The sequence below is a fragment of the Rhamphochromis sp. 'chilingali' genome (assembly GCF_963969265.1).
Source record: "Rhamphochromis sp. 'chilingali' genome assembly, chromosome: 22".
Classification (NCBI taxonomy): Eukaryota; Metazoa; Chordata; class Actinopteri; order Cichliformes; family Cichlidae; genus Rhamphochromis; species Rhamphochromis sp. 'chilingali'.
Window position 1 is genome coordinate 3,315,964 of NC_137950.1, and position 17,692 is coordinate 3,333,655.

At 43.8% G+C, this 17,692-nt stretch overlaps 1 protein-coding gene across 1 annotated transcript in view; it reads left to right on the plus strand.

The window, feature by feature from the left end:
• Nucleotides 1-17,692, plus strand: part of myo15b (myosin XVB) — a 114,937-nt gene that overhangs the window by 11,607 nt on the left and 85,638 nt on the right. The window contains exons 9-10 of the mRNA XM_080872446.1: nucleotides 10,594-10,719; nucleotides 10,796-10,873. Coding sequence (XP_080728572.1) covers nucleotides 10,594-10,719; nucleotides 10,796-10,873 — 204 coding nt within the window. The remainder of the gene's footprint in view (nucleotides 1-10,593; nucleotides 10,720-10,795; nucleotides 10,874-17,692) is intronic.

Sequence of the window (17,692 nt, forward strand, 5' to 3'; positions counted from 1 at the left end):
TGGTGGCTGACTTAAAGCAGGATGGTACTACAGACTGTAGCAGTGAGAGGTTGAAGATGGTGGTGAAAACCTCTGCTAGTTGGTCTGCACATGCTTTAAGCACTCTTCCTGCTACACTGTCTGGACAAGCTGCTTTCCTCGCATTGACTCTGCACAGTGTGGTTCTGACCTGATGCTGCTCCAGCTGGATGGGGATATTGTCCCTCCTGCTACTGGTATCACTGTTTAGTTTGCTCAAAGCGAGCAAAGAACTGGTTTAGGGTGTCGGGTAAGGTGATATCCGGAGAGTTTGTTTGTGTGCGATTATCTGTGTAGCCAGTAAGTGTCTTGATCCCCTGCCACTAGTTTCTGGAGTTGTTTTGTTGAAATTATGCTGTCCTCACTAAATTTTGTTGCAGGCAAAGTAATTTCAGCTATACAGCTAGCTTAACATTCTTTATTCCCAGCACTTCATCCTCCAAGAAACAGGCCGCTTGTTGTGTTTGGCAGGATTTAATAATGAAAATAAACTCTCTCTCTCTCTCTCTTTTTTATAAAACTGTACAAAAAAAAGGAATACAAAATACACAATGAAGACATGTTCCATTACACTGGAGAATAACATTGCTCTAGTGAAAGATACATGACCACAAATGAAGCATCTGCTGAAAAAATACCTGCCTCCATATGATTTAACCCAAAATAGTTACTAATACACATTATATGTATAGGAACTTACGGATGAAGCCGATATTGTGGACTTTAACACCAGGATTGCCATCAGATTACAATTTTTTTCACTGCAGCAGCAGAAGAGCACACTACTTCCTGTAGTCCACTTCCTCTACAAAAAAGACATCCTGCTTAGTTACCACTAGGTGGTAGTAACACTTCTAAACAACTATAATATGTCCGTTCCATGACAGAAATGTTCCTCGATATGCTGTTTGCATTTGTGCTTGGCTTTTTTCAGCCCTTTAGCAGAGATTGGCGTGCCTCTTTGTAGGCTTGTTGATCTCCTGATTTGAAGGCATTGTCACATGCTCTTAATAGAGATCACACCTCGCTGTTGAGACATGGCTTCTGTTTTGGGAACACTTTAACAGTCTTTGTTGTTGTTACACTCTCAGTACAAAAGTTGTATGAGAGTATGGCAGATGTGTGGCCCTCCAAGTCTGATCCTTCTGCACATATACCCAAAACCGTGTGGTCAAAACAGTCCTGTAGGGCTGTGGTGGCTTCCACGGTCCACACTTGTACTGTTTTTACAAATGGTCTGTGTCTGAATTAGAGGTTTACAGTGAGGAACATAAGTATTTGAACACCCTGCGATTTTGCAATTTCTCCCACTTAGAAATCATGGACGGGTGTGAAATTCACATTGTAGGTGCATTCCCATTGTGAGAGACAGCATTTAAAAAAAATTCAAGAATTATTTGTTTGATTTTTAAAGAATTTATTTATATTGCACTGCTGCACATAAGTACTTTACAACCTGGCAATCAGCAAGAATTCTGGCTCTCAAAGACCTGTTAATATGTCTTTCAAAAGTCCACTCCTACTCCACTTATTAATCTAAATTAGTAGCCACTGTCTGAGCTCTTTTTTTTTTTTTTTTTTTTTTTTTTTTATCTCACAAATCCATATTTTATTTACAACAGAACATAGACAACACATTAACTATTTAAACTGAGAAAATGCACTATTTTCATTTTATGATTGCAGGCAAGTAATTTTAGCAGCCAGACTCTTCTACTGTTCTTATATGCAAAGCCTTCCCTGAAAAAGACATCGTCTGGACCTGCATATACTTTGCAGCTTTCATAGCGCCCTTTCAGATGTGCAAGTTGCCAATTCCATAGGCACTGATGCACTTCCATGGGGAATAAGGACTTTAACATTAATAACAGGAAGTAACCAAAAAAAACCCTGAAAACTGAGACAGGGCAATACAGTTGGCATGAGGAAATGAAGAACTTAGTGTCAGAGTCCAGCCTGAGGGTCATGACAAATAATTAAAAAGACACCACTTGGACCAAAACGTACAAAATTATTAACCAAATAAAGTAGAAAACTGTAGTACTCCATGAGGTTTGCTAATCAGTGTTCTTGGTGTATCAGTATCTGGATGGGTTATTGAATGCTAAGAATGCCTGATGTTGTATAGAATAAAATCTAAAACAATCAGGCCAAAGCTAACCGAACAAATAACACAATGAATTGTCTCCCTGAATGGAGAAGAGCTGAAACAGTCAGCTCTTAAATGCTTCAAGGAGACTGGTCAGGTGCTTTCAGTTGCACTGATTAACCCCGCCTACCAGGAACTTGCAAGACAACTCACAGGGACACATGGGGAAAAACACAGCGGGAACTGGCCAAGGGAGAGGGCTGTTACACTCAAAACACAAACGGGATCAACAAAGCCAACCGATATTAGGACCACGACATGCATACAGGTTTTGCATCTTTTTTTTTTTTTCTTTTTTTTTTTTATGTATTTATTTATGCAAGTTTCAAAAATTTTTTACACATTCACAAACAGCGGGACAGAAGAACACAGACAATAAAGACAATAACAACCAAAAAACAAACAAACAAAAAAACAAAACAGAGCAACAAACCACACAACAGGGTACATGGCCAGCACTTATTAAAAACAGCAGAGAAGCAAACAAAGCAACTGGTATACATGTCAAACAACTCACAATCTAGTGAGTCCAATCCACAAGATCAAATCCAAAGATCGCTAGGAGGAGCTGATAACAATCATGCAAAAACAGTTATGGGCAACAGCTCAGAATGCAAGCAGTTAAAACAACGTGGTCAGGACCCAGGGCGTGGACTGTCCTTCTTAATGTGGTCTATAAAGGGCCCCCATATCTTCCTGAACTTCTCCATGGAATCAGACGTAGAGAACCGAATTTCTTCCAGGTATAGACAGGAGACCATCTCCTCGAGCCACCTCTTGAAGCAGGGAGGGGAGGCAGATTTCCACTCCCCCAGAATCAGACGTTTGGCAATCACCATACCAAACATGAGGGCCTGTTGAACAGCAAAGGGAAGTGCCAAGGAGTCGTCGGAGCAGCCCAGGATCACCATAAGACAGTCAGGATACAGTTGCCTATCATAAACAGTGCTAAAGAAACTAAAAATACTAGTCCAAAAGGCTGTAAGCGTAGAACAGGACCAAAAAAGATGGCCAAGAGTACCGTCCACAAGTTTACATTTATCACATTTGGGGGAAACGTTAGGAAAAATCTTGTTCAATTTGGTTTTGGAATAGTGCAGTCTATGGACAACCTTAAATTGAATTAACTGAAGCCGGGCGTTAACAGAGCATAGTTTTATCCGACTTAACACTTCAGCCCATAGATCGTCAGAGATAACCAAACCAGTGTCCCTTGTCCAAGCCTCTTTAATATGGCAAGAGGGGGCTGCCGAAGAAAAAAGGTTGACAAGCCGAGAAATTAAGTGTTTTGAGGTGGGAGGTTCGTTCATCATATTGTAAAAGACATGCTGTATGGGGATGGTATCTAAATTTGAGAATGCTTGCTTGACATAATTCCTAATTTGTAAGTACCGAAAAAAATGACTTGTAGGGAGATTGTACTTTGTCTGAAGCTGAGCAAAAGAGGCAAAATGATTGTCAATATAAAGATCCTTTATAGCAATTAACCCTTTGACAGGCCATTGTTTGAAAGCAGCATCCATTGTACTAGGCGTAAAGCTAGGATTGTGGCAGATCGGGGCAAAAGTTGACACTACCGGGAGGTTCAAGATTCTCTTAATTTGATTCAATATTTTTATGGAGTTGCAAAGAATAAAGTCATCACATGCACTTTTAATAACCGATTTTGAAAATAAGATAGCTGGCAAGGATGCTCCAGTGTGGTCGATAGCAGTGCTAAGCTCCAATTCGAGCCATTTAGGGCTGGACCTGCATCCCACAGTATCACCAACTATAGACAGATTCCAGAAGACCCAGGCTCTGGCATTACAGACCCAGTAATAATGTCTGAAAACTGGAAGGCCCAGACCACCCTCGTCCGAGGGCTTTTGCAAGTGAGACTTCGAGATGCGGGGGGGCTTGTAGGCCCAAACAAAAGGCATGATAATGGCATCCAACACTTTGAAAAAGGAAGACCTGAGAAAAATAGGAACGTTCTGGAATAGGTACATGAATTTAGGGAGCACAACCATTTTGATTATATTGATACGGCCAATCATTGAAAGTGGGAGAAGTTTCCACCTATCTATCATACACTTGAGCTCATCAGTTAGAACCGAATAATTAAGCCTGAAGAGGAGTTTTAAGTTCCTAGGGATGTTAATACCCAGGTATGAAAAATAATCCTGGGAGACCTTAAAGGGCAAACTAGACAGGAAATCAGGGCCCAGACCAGACGACAGCGGCATAAGAACAGACTTCTTCCAATTTATGGTGAACCCTGATAGGTGGCCAAAGCTGTCAATCAGCTTAAGAAGTGGAGGAAGGGAGATCTTTAAATCTGAAAGAACCAATACGATATCATCTGCATACAGACCGATGGTGTACTCTGACGTGCCACAATTTATACCAGAGATATGGGAATTGGCTCTGATGGCAATGGCCAACGGCTCAAGAGCTAAAGCAAAAAGCATTGGAGAGAGGCAACAACCCTGCCTTGTCCCACGGTGTAAGAGGAACGGGAGCGACCTCTCATGGTTGGTAAGGACCGAGGAACGAGGGCAAGCGTAAAGCAACTTAATCATATTCAAAAAATTCGACCCAAAACCAAATTTTTCAAGAGTAGCAAACAAATAAATCCATTCCACCTGGTCAAAAGCCTGCTGGGCATCGAGTGAAATCACCGCAGAATTGGGCAGTGTCGTTGAGTACATCGCATTTAAGAGACATCTAGTATTAGAAAAAGAGAATCTATTGGGGATAAAACCCGATTGGTCCGGATGAATTATAGAGCCTATATGCTTATTTAACCGGTTGGTTAGGACTTTAGCAATTATCTTTTGGTCCGAGTTGAGAAGACTTAGGGGACGATAGGAAGAAACATTAGTTTCGTCTCTGTCTTTTTTCAGGAGGAGACATATATGGGCATCGTAGAAAGAATGAGGGAATGAGCCGTTTAACACTGCGCAATTTACCATCCGAAGTAGCAGGGGAGCGATAACGTCAATATGTGTCTTATAAAGCTCTATCCCGAAACCGTCCGGACCACAAGCTTTTCCATTAGGAAAGGAGCAGATTGCATTTCTAATTTCCTCCAGCATAAAGTCTGCATCGAGTAAGCCCCGTGCAGCCTCAGGAAGAGTCGGGATGTCTAAAGCATTAAGAAAATTAGTGATTTCAGCAACTGTGGCCATGGTACTAGATGTGTATAACTGACAATAAAAACTGCGAAATCTGTCATTTATCTGCTTGTGATCAGACAGCAACTGGCCAGTTGCAGAGAGAATTCTGTGTATTGCCCTTTCAGCTTGAATGCCCTTCAGCTGTCTGGAAAGCACCTTGTCAGCCTTTTCACCAAGCTCAAAATGCTTCTGTTTTAATCGACGAATACAATTCATGACCTGCTCCCCCAACATGTGGTTGTAGTCATATTTCAATTTGAGAATGGTATTAAGTGTGTCAGCAGCCCCGGTATCGCGATACTTCTCCTCCAACACAGCCAGCTCTGCCTCAATATTAGTACGCAGCCTGAGTTTGTCCCTCTTCTGAGAAGCTTGATAAGCAATAATATGACCTCTAATAACGACTTTAAAGGACTCCCACAAAACCGAGTCTGAAACTGCACCATTATCATTAAATTGTAAAAATTCTGCGATTTTAGTAGATAGGTAAACCGTAAAAGAGTTATTTAGATATAAAGAGGGGTTAAATTTCCAATTGTATTGGGGGGTATATAGGTTGAAGTCAATTACCGTTGAGAGAGGTGCGTGGTCCGAAACTAAAATACTGTGATAAGTGGAACTAACCACTTTCGAAATAAGCCTGGAATCAATAAGAAAATAGTTAATTCTACTGAAACTGCCATGGACAGGGGAGAAGAAAGAGTATTGCTTTTCTAACGGATGCTGGTGCCTCCAAATGTCAACCAAGTCCAAAGATTTAGTAAGAGTATTGAGTACAGAAACAGCTCTCAAGGTTGGGGCCAGGGACGCAGAGGACCTATCCAACAATGGATCGAAATAACAATTAAAATCACCACCGATAATGATATTATGGTCATTGTATTGTGAGACAAGATTGAATATTTTACTAAAGAAGTCAGGGTTGTCAAAATTAGGGGCATAGATGTTCAAGAGGACTACAGGGGTGGAGTTGACTGTACCTGTAACAAGTATGAACCTCCCACCTGGATCACATATCTGAGTTTTGAATATAAAAGGAATAGTTCTGCGAACAAGAATGGCAACCCCTCTCGCCCTGGAAGAAAAGGCGGACTGGTACACCTGTGACACCCATACCGATCTTAATCGCCTCTGCTCTGAAGGTTGGATATGGGTCTCCTGTAAAAAAATTATATCAGAAGACAGAGATTTTAAATGCGAAAATACTTTACCACGTTTAAGAGCTTTGCCCATACCCCGACAATTCCAGGTCGTAAAAGTGATGTGGCTCATCCCCAGCTTAAGTGAGTGGATGGTGTACGACGATGTGAAAGGACAAAATGAAGGCTTTGAGGTTTGACAAATAAAGAGCTGGCACTTACATCAAAAAACAAAAACGACACATATTTAGAAACATGTAGACCCCCCCCCTCCCACCCCCACCCACCCCACAAACCGCAGAAAAAAAGATAGCGGAACACCCCCAATATCCAACAGGGAGGCAGCCGGGAACCAGGGCCAGCCTGACTGAACGCTAATACTCAAAAAAAAATACCATGGAGCCCCGTGCGCCCCACATATAATCTATTTAACAAACATGAAAAACAAAATTGTGCACCAAGTACGAAAGATCCAACTCAAATATCTAGATGGACATAAAACTTTAACCGTTGCAACAAAACTGCAAATATGCAGAAATGAGACAGAGCATACAGAAACGTGCATATTCCCAATATCACAACGTAACACAAATACTGTAGAAGCAAAACCCAATAGGCAAAATAGGCACTGTACACCGTTTCAGTGCGGGAAAGACATGTACTCTACAGTATGTAAATCACAGTATGCAAACCAAAAAAACCTTGATATTGCGCATTGATCAGCTGAGGACAAAGATGTTGGATCAAAACATTCAACATAGCTGGGTAGAGAACATTACTGCAGAAAATGCGCAAATATGTAAACATGTCGTGAAATTAGTAAGTCACTTGTGAATTATTATTCATTTGCAGAGCCAATGGAGTCAGCAAACCGTGCAGCTTCCTCCAGCGACATAAAAGTCTTCGATGTGTTGTTATATTCGACATGGAGCTTTGCGGGAAAGCGAAGAGAGCACTTAGCACCGGCGTCAATCAGCCGCTTCCTCACACCACCAAAGGCCTGCCGCTGCGCCGAGACCTCCGCAGTGTAATCAGGAAAAATGGAAACTCTGTCTCCGCGGTACAGCAAAGGAGACCTTTGCCTGCTGAGTCGTAGTATGTCAAACACATCACGGTTGTTGTGGACTTTAGCGATGATGACACGTGGCCGTTCATTGGGCTGTGGCTTCGGTCTCAGGCTACGGTGGGCTCGGTCTATTTTTATCGGCCTGCTGAAGTTCTCACGACCCAAAAGCTCTGGAAGTAGGTTAGCAACGAAGTCGGTAGGGCTGCCTTTCTCATCCCCTTCCTTAACTCCAGCAATCCTCACGTTGAGTCGGCGAGAGCGCCCCTCCAGATCGTTGATCTTAGCTTCGAGGAGAGTGTTAACCACCTGTAGCTCTTTGCACGATGCTTCCAGCGCTGCTAATCGGCTATCGTTAGCGGACATAGCTTCATCAAGGTCTTCAAACCGGCGCTCAGACTCATGATATTTCTTCTGGAGAGAAGTTAGCGTTGCATCAATTGCATCGAGACGGCCCTCAACAGACTTCTTCAACCCGTCCACGAGCGAGGTTATTTTGGAAAGCTCAGCTCCATGGTTAGCGATAGCCGCTAATATGGCATCATTACCTGCCGCCGACTGGCTCGCCTTGGACGTATCCCTCTGGCTCTCATCTTTCTTCGGCATGATGACAAAAGATCGGCTCCGACAGTCCGCGAAACAGATTTTAAAACTACCCAGCTAGAAATAAACTTAAAGTGCAACTTTATGAGTGAGAAGGCACGGAGAGCACAGAAAACACGTCTACTCCATAGCTGCACACGAGCGCCCCCCACTGTCTGAGCTCTTTAAAGACACCTGTCCACCCAACAGTCAGTCAGACTCCAACTACTACGATGGGCAAGACCAAAGAGCTGTCAAAAGACATCAGAGACAAAATTGTGGACCTCCACAAGGCTGCAAAGGGCTACGTGGCAATTGCCAAGCAGCTTGGTGAAAATATATCAACTGTTGGTGCAATTGTTAGAAAATGGAAGAGGCTAAAGACGACTGTCAGTCTCCCTCGGACTGGGGCTCCATGGAAGATCTCACCTTTTGGGGTATCACTGATGATTAGAAAGGTGAGGAATCTGCCCAGAACTGCACTGGAGGAGCTGGTCAATGACATGAAGAGAACTGGGACCACGGTGTCAAAGGTCAGTGTCGGTAGAACACTACGCTGTCATGGGAGTGTCCAAATTCATGGGCTGCATCGTCCTGAGGCCGCATTTGTAGGCCGATTACGTCACAGCAACGTGACGAAGGCTGTCCAAATTCGTAGGCTCCTCCGAATGCAGCCGACAAATGTCTCCTCCTTTTCCCCGAATTTGAAGGATGGGTTGGGTGTGTCCTTCGTGGTCCACCATATCCCAGAATTCATAGCGCGGCCCAGCCAATTCCAGTCTTCAACAATGGCGGCTGCTACTAAGTTTTTAATATTACTCTTATTACTCTTTCTGGGTCACAAAATAAAGTTTTAACATATTTTCAGGTGAGAATGTAGCTACGTAAACTTCAAATATCTGCTCGGTTCACCAAGATATCACACATTTGCAAAAGTGTTCCGACATTTTCGGAGACGTCTGCTACCCACCAGCTCGATAGCTAGCCAGGAGCTTGAGGGTCACTGGAGCCGCCGAGAATGGCTCGACGAAACTCCCGGCACATCATTTTCAGCTCTTTGCAGTCTTTCGCTACTCAAGTTAAACATAATATATAAGTCACGTAGATAACCTAAAAATGTTATTGTTGGGCTTTTTTCAGTATTTTATTTGTTTGTGAGTAAATCGGTTTGGCTGACATTAAAGTTATTAGATTAGATTAGATGAAATAAAACTTTATTAATCCCCCGGGTGGTTTTGACACAGCTGAAGTCATGCTTTGCATGGAAGGTTCCCCTCTCAAGTCATCACATGTCCAGGGCCCTTCTGGGAGAAAGTCATGTGGTCAGATGAGACCAAAATAGAACTTTTTGGTCTCAACTTCACTCGCTGTGTTTGGAGGAAAAAGAAGGATGACATCATCCTTTGGGGGTGCTTTTCAGTGAAGGGGACAGGGTGACTGCACTGTATTAAGGAGAGGATGAATGGGGCCATGTATTGTGAGATTTTGAGCCACAACCTCCTTCTGTCGGTCAGAGCATTGAAGATGGGTCGTGCTGGGTCTTCCAACTGACAATGACCCAAAGCACACAGCCAGGATAACCAAGGAGTGGTTATCCTGTAAGAAGGATATCAAGGTTCTGCAGTGGCCTAGCCACTAGTCTCCAGGCCTAAATCCAATCCAGAACTGATCCGGTATTAAACAGGACTACAACAGTTCAAAATCACGACTACTTAGGACTTAACCAAAACAGAACCAGTCACATCCCACTCACATCTAGTGAGGTATGTAAGTCTGGTGGACACATTGCAATTCATGGTGAAAGAGGAAGAAGGAGCTTGTTACTCTTAAAAACATCCCACTGTAAATAAAGCCAGGTATGAAATAAAATTACTTCTCACAGCGTGGCATAGTAAGCAACTTAAATATAACACATAAAATTCTGAGAAAAATAATAATGAAGCATTTAATTATATAATAAACTCAATTATGCAAAAATTATATAATAATATTGCAAACTGTAATATGGAACATAAATTAATATTCTAATCCATTCAAATTAAATGTGACAACAACAACAAGTTACAAGTGCAACAGGCTACAAGGCTACAAGATACATGACATATAGCACATACAGTGCAATCTTCATAACTGTTTTGTCCGGTGCTAGCTTGCACAGTGTGTGCAAGCAAGAGGTGCACGCTAATACAATCAACACTGCTGTAAAGGGGCCTCTGCAGAGATTCCACAGAATTGCCTGGAATAACCAGTGAATTGTGCGATAGTTTTTTGCAACCAGAGCAGTTGCCCTGGTGACTGTTAAAAAGAATCCAGGTAAAAAGGCATTCACATTAGCTTCATGTTTCAAGGTGCTCCTATCTTTTGTACACAATCTCTAGTGCTTTTTCCTTTTTCTCTACATCTCTGTGTTGTTGTTGTTTTAACTTTAAAGTAAAGCATAATTGTTCTTCTGGGATGGTTGTGGGGGTATGTCCCTGACAGGCCACTGACCACACATTCCTCCAGAAGTGCCACTACCATCATGGAAACAGCCCCTACTATGCCAAGCCCAGGAACCCTTTGCCAGTCTTCACTATTTACCACTATGCTGGACCTGTCACTTATCAGGTATTGACCACCCTGTTATATACAGTGTGCGTATTAATGTTTAATTTAAAAAAATAATGTAACCATCTTTTTCCAGGTTCATCATTTCCTGAATAAGAACCACGACCAGTTTAGGACAGAAGTGGTGGAGCTATTTGCCAGGAGTCGCAGTAAGGTAAACCACGTGACATTGGAGTCAAACAGGGTGTATATACTACCCAAGTATGGCTACTCTCTACTTGTAGAGAAATCACACAGCAGCTAAGAGTAAGTTGAATATAAATGAAAAAAAAAGTTTTAACAAAAAGAAGAAAATTCTGGCTCATAGTTAATTTTTGCATAATGATCGACATAGGCTGCTTATAGTCATGCTCATTCCTTTTTAAGGTACCCTGGAGACACTGTCGTTTGTGTACTGTTCCATGTTTCCTGATTTTTCCATTGTGTGTGTGTCTGTCTGCCTTCACACGCATGTGAACTTTAGTAAAATGCCATTATTCTGAATTATAGTTATTATACTGTTTTTTGGGAAATTACGTATTTCTCACAAATAACTCTAATCTGCTACAACACTTATACTGACTTATTGGAGTTGTTGTGTTACCCCCTCCTGTCAATGAGGAGGCGTAACACAAGTGGGGGCTCATCCAGGATCTCTTTTCCAGAGCTGTGGACAACTCGTTTGTTTGATACAATGTTGTATAGTGCCTTGTATTTAAGTATTGGTTTTGATTTACAAGATTTCATTCATGCTCCAAGTTATGAGAAAGTGGAGTTGTGTCGTAAGGATGACTTGTTGAGCATTGAAGCCCACTTTCATATTCCGGTGAAGAAAAAAATTATGAGTACTATCTTAGAAAAATTAGTTGAGTTAAATATCCTGACTGATCCTGATGTTTGTGATGATGATGCTCCTTCTGTTGAGCTAGGTGTCTCACATTTAAAGGAGGAAGCGAATTCTTCAATTCAATTCAATTCAATTTTATTTATATAGCGCCAAATCACAACAACAGTCGCCTCAAGGCGCTTTACAGGGAGTGCAGAATTATTAGGCAAATGAGTATTTTGTCCACATCATCCTCTTCATGCATGTTGTCTTACTCCAAGCTGTATAGGCTCGAAAGCCTACTACCAATTAAGCATATTAGGTGATGTGCATCTCTGTAATGAGAAGGGGTGTGGTCTAATGACATCAACACCCTATATCAGGTGTGCATAATTATTAGGCAACGTCCTTTCCTTTGGCAAAATGGGTCAAAAGAAGGACTTGACAGGCTCAGAAAAGTCAAAAATAGTGAGATATCTTGCAGAGGGATGCAGCAGTCTCAAAATTGCAAAGCTTCTGAAGCGTGATTGTGGTGTTTCGACAGAAGAACGGAGATGGCTTGGTTTGTAATGGAACGTATATATTCAGCAGTAGTTCGCCATTTTACATCTCACCATACACTTCACTTCTTCTCTCCTTCCATCATCCTTAGTCACAGAGCCCCCTACTGGTAACTGAGTATATGTTCATATTCAGTCCCCCTTGTAAGCAACCCTTCACCATCTTAGCAGTGTATGTAAACACAACATCTCTCCTCATTCTCACAGAATTCTACTACCTCAGTATTACTTACTTAGCATGGCAACATTACTATTTGCACAGAACATTATCAGTAGTAAACTTTGCAACCAGACAGCATTTTCAATACCTATTTCACTTATAACATTACTGGGTGTTTGAACTATACCCGTGATCTTAACATACAATCTTGTTATGGTGCCTAAATAGTCCTTTATAATGAATACTTGTACCGTTAAGGTTACTGTAGTAACTTAACAACCTTAAGTCACAAAACTCACAAATAAATCACAGTAAATCAATCCTCTATTATACTTGGACCTCAGAACTAGCAGTATGGAACTTAACATTAGCACCCAACAGCTCAAGCGTGTTTTTTTCACTTTTTTTTCTTTTCATTTTTTTTTTTTAAACTCATTTCATAACATAATCCTTGGTCCAAGCTGGTAACTGTCTCGGTCTGTTAGGAACAGAAGGTCTTTTAGGAGTTTCTCTTGTGTTATTTTCAACCTCGTCACCAGCCTGCAACGGCTCAGCATTCTCTGCGCGGCAGAGTGAGAGACGGGCTGCATTCCATCTCTTTCCATCACTCAAGATGAAGGTGCTCAGTCCAGTCTGTTGCTGCACTGACAGTGGATCAGTGAACTGTCTCTCTCCCTTCCCCACTCGGAAAGGTTTACGTATCCGCACCCTGTCACCGACCACAAGCTGGGGAGGTTTTGCCCCCCTCTTTGCATCAGTGTAGCGTTTACTCTTACGTTGCTGGTGAGAGACTCTGGCCCTGCATTGGTCATACTGTCCTGTGTCTTTGGGAAACGGCAGGACATTTAGCTTTGTTCTCATGGGTCTCCCTCTGAGAAGCTGGAACGGAGCTGCTCCAGTCGTTGCATGAGCTGTAGCACGGTAATTCTGTAGCATCTCTGTCACGGCGGGCTTCCACAGCTTCTGGGACACCTGTGCAGCCTGAACACAGTCCTTCAGGTGTGTTGAATCTTTCAACACACCCGTTCGCTTGAGGGTGATACACACTTGTTCTGATGTGCTTGATGCCCCTTTCCTTCAGGAAATCAGCAAAGGCAGATGAAGTGAATTGTGGTCCATTATCTGTGGTAAGCTCACAAGGGTTTCCCTCCCGTGCAAAAACTGAAGACAATAACCTAATCACAGTGTCTGTAGTAGCTGATGAAGTAAAGGCTACTTCTGGCCATTTGCTGAAGTAATCGACCAGTGTGATGGCAAACCTGCAGTCCTGCGACCCGCGGTCAAAAGGTCCAACAATGTCAACGGCCACATGCTGAAAGGGACCATCTGGAAACTGAACCGGCTGTAAGGGAGTAGGAGCAGTTTTGGCCGTTTTGTCACACAATTGACAGACTGAGCACGATGACAGAATCGCATGGACTTGAGTATCCATGCATGGCCACCAGTAAAGCTCTCTGAGCTGCTGCTTTGTGCGAACTATGCCCTGGTGACCTTCGTGTGCGAGGCATATCACCTTTTCCCGCAGGGACCTTGGGACCACCAGACGTGTCCCCCGGAAAACCAACGGTGATTCCACAGCAAGTTCATGTCGCACCAGGAAATACGGCTGTATCTCAGGTGGGAGAGACCTTTTCACCTTAGGCCAACCTGAGCGGATAACCTGTTGCAGCAGAGAAAGGTCAGGGCAGTCCTCACATTCAGCTTTAAAATCCGTCAACGGTGTCGCTGTCAAGAGAGGAGAAACTTCTGCTATCTCCAAGAGAAGGTCTTTTTCAGCATCAATGTCAGTGCTGGAGTACATCAGGGGAACCCGTGAGAGGCAGTCTGCGATGACATTCTGAACACCAGGACGGTACTGCACATCATACTGAAAACACATCAGCCTTGCAGACCATCGTGCGATTCTCATGCCCGCTCTGTTCATACCTTTGGTGCTGAGAAGGGTAGTAAGAGCTTGGTGGTCAGTACGAAGTGTGAATCTGCAGCCCCATACATATGTACGCCATCTTTCCACCGCCCAGACACAGGCTAACGCCTCCTTTTCTGTGGTGGAGTACTTTCTTTCAGCAGGAGACAGTGTTCGGGAGGCGAACGCCACAACCCGCTCCACTTGATCTGGGTGTAACTGTGTCAACACAGCGCCTAGCCCATAGTCTGATGCGTCTGTGGTGATAAAAGCAGGTAAGTCAGGGTCATAGACGGCAAGTGCGGGACTTTCCAGAAGGAGTTTTTTCAGGTCACTGAAGCTCTCACGCGCTGCCTCGTTCCACTGGAGTTCAACTTTGATGTCTGTTTTCAGCAACTGTCGCAGTGGTTCCACCAGTGTAGCATAATCTGGAATAAATTTACTGAACCAGGATGACAAACCCAGGAACGAGCGCAATGCAGCCATATCCTTTGGAGCAGGAGCCTCGGCAATAGCAGTAAGGTGATGTTGGCTTGGACGTAGGCCTTCCTTTGAGATTACATGGCCCAGGAATGTGATGTGTGACTGGCAGAAGGAACTTTTCCCAGCATTAATCTGCAGGCCGACATCTCTGAGACGTTGGAGAACAGCTTGCAGGCGTGTATCATGCACCTCCTTTGATGTTCCGTAGACGATGATGTCATCCAAGTAGTTGCGAACACCAGGCAGATCTTTCAGGACCGTTTGCATCATTTTCTGGAACGCCGAAGGTGCTGATGCTAGGCCAAATGGGACACGTGTGAACTGGAACAGTCCCTCATGAGTGATGAAAGCAGTCAGCTTGCGGCTCTCCGGATGCAAAGGTAATTGGTGGTATGCTGAGCTGAGGTCAATCTGGCTGTAGTGAGTGGCACCTGCCAAGTCAGAAAACAGATCCTCCATATGAGGAAGAGGATGGCAGTCAGCAATAATGCTCTTATTGGGTTCACGAAGGTCAACACACAGTCTCAACTCCTTTTTTCGCTTTCTGGCCACGACCAAAGGACTCACCCACTCAGCTGCATCGATCCTTTCAATTATGCCAGCTTTGAGTAAGCGAGAGAGTTCTGCTGACACCTCTGTACGTACACTTAATGGCAGGCGTCTCAGCTTTTGGCGTACAGGCCGCACATTGTTGTTTACCTGTACTTTATGGATGAACCCTTTAACACATCCAAGTTGAGCTGGTGGAATAGGATCAACATTGTACACAGCAGACTTCTGGTTAGACGAATCCGGCTCATCTGCAGTTTCATCCTGAATACGGTCCACTTTGCCTCCGACGATGCAGACGTTCAGTGCTCTAATGAGGTCGAGGCCTAATAGCGGGGAACCAGCTTTGACAATGTAGAAGGAAGCAGGAACTTTTTCATTCTGTGCATGCAGTGCAACTGATGCAGGCAGACAACCCATCACAGCCAACTCATCTTTAGCATAAGTAACTAGTTTGACTTTAGGTCGCACCAGTGAACAGTCTGCAAAATACTGTCTGTAGATAGTTTCTGGCAGAATAGACACAGAAGCTCCAGTGTCTACTATCAGCTCTACTGTCTTAGAGCCACCTTGTACAGTTTCAATGTCGACAGTGCAGGTAAGCTTATCTTGAATAGCTGCCATCATTTTAGCATCTTGCACGCACAGTACTGCCAATTCTGGAACCACTACTTCTCTCACTTCACTGACTGACGACTTACATACCTTGGCAAAATGTCCCTTTTTCCCGCAGTTATTGCATTTTGAAGAAGCAGCCGGGCAGTTTTTATCATTAGCTAAGTGCTTGTGAGAACCACACCTGAAGCACTTCCGCTGCTGCTGCTTTGAACCTCCCCGTTTGCGTTGGTCTGGAGTGCAGCCTTTAGCGGGGCGAGGTCCTCTCCTCTGGTGAGAGTGGGAATTTGCCGCGTCGACTGTCTGAACAGGCGCGGTCGGACACGAGCCGGGTGTGGAGAGTAGAGTAGCGTTTTTGACTGCTGCTTCTACCTGGCTCGCAATAGTTAGAGCCTTATCCAGTGTGAGTTCATCCTCCAGTAACAGTTTGTCTTTCACAGCGCTGAGATGAGCATTGGAGATCAACTGATCTCTTATCATTTCACTTTCCATTTGTCCAAAGTTACAAGATGAAGCTAATGCTCTCAGAGCCACCACATACTGAGAAACAGTCTCATCCGCTCGTTGAATACGCTGTCTGAATGTATGACGGCACGCCACGACATTCACTTTCGGCACAAAGTGCTTCTCCAGTGCGCTCATGGCGTCAGCATATGTATCACCTTGCTCCGGTAACGTGTAGAATAACCGCTGTCCCTCCGGGCCCAAGCAGTGTAGCAAAACAGCGCGTTTCCTAGCATCCGGCCATGCGTCTCCCGTGGCATTGATTACTAGCATGTAATTGTCGAATATTTTCCGCCATGTAGTAAATGGAATCGGCGGCTCACCCACATGTGGAAGAAAAGATGGTGGACTCGGAACTGATGCACTCATCCTCGTCGCCAATTTGTGGTGTTTTGACAGAAGAACGGAGACGGCTTGGTTTGTAATGGAACGTATATATTCAGCAGTAGTTCGCCATTTTACATCTCACCATACACTTCACTTCTTCTCTCCTTCCATCATCCTTAGTCACAGAGCCCCCTACTGGTAACTGAGTATATGTTCATATTCAGTCCCCCTTGTAAGCAACCCTTCACCATCTTAGCAGTGTATGTAAACACAACAGTGATCATCGAACAATCAAGCGTTTCATTCAAAATAGTCAACAGGGTCGCAAGAAGCGTGTGGAAAAACCAAGGCGCAAAATAACTGCCCATGAACTGAGAAAAGTCAAGCGTGCAGCTGCCAAGATGCCGCTTGCCACCAGTTTGGCCATATTTCAGAGCTGCAACATCACTGGAGTGCCCAAAAGCACAAGGTGTGCAATACTCAGAGACATGGCCAAGGTAAGAAAGGCTGAAAGACGACCACCACTGAACAAGACACACAAGCTGAAACGTCAAGACTGGGCCAAGAAATATCTCAAGACTGGTTTTTCTAAGGTTTTATGGACTGATGAAATGAGAGTGAGTCTTGATGGGCCAGATGGATGGGCCCGTGGCTGGATTGGTAAAGGGCAGAGAGCTCCAGTCCGACTCAGACGCCAGCAAGGTGGAGGTGGAGTACTGGTTTGGGCTGGTATCATCAAAGATGAGCTTGTGGGGCCTTTTCGGGTTGAGGATGGAGTCAAGCTCAACTCCCAGTCCTACTGCCAGTTTCTGGAAGACACCTTCTTCAAGCAGTGGTACAGGAAGAAGTCTGCATCCTTCAAGAAAAACATGATTTTCATGCAGGACAATGCTCCATCACACGTGTCCAAGTACTCCACAGCGTGGCTGGCAAGAAAGGGTATTGTGGAGCAGGGAAATTATTTTACTGCTATTGTTAAATAATTGTCATCATTACCATTGCATTAATAATATAATCTGGAGTTTATATTGCATTCAGGGGTTGAACAGTGTGTGTCTTTCAGA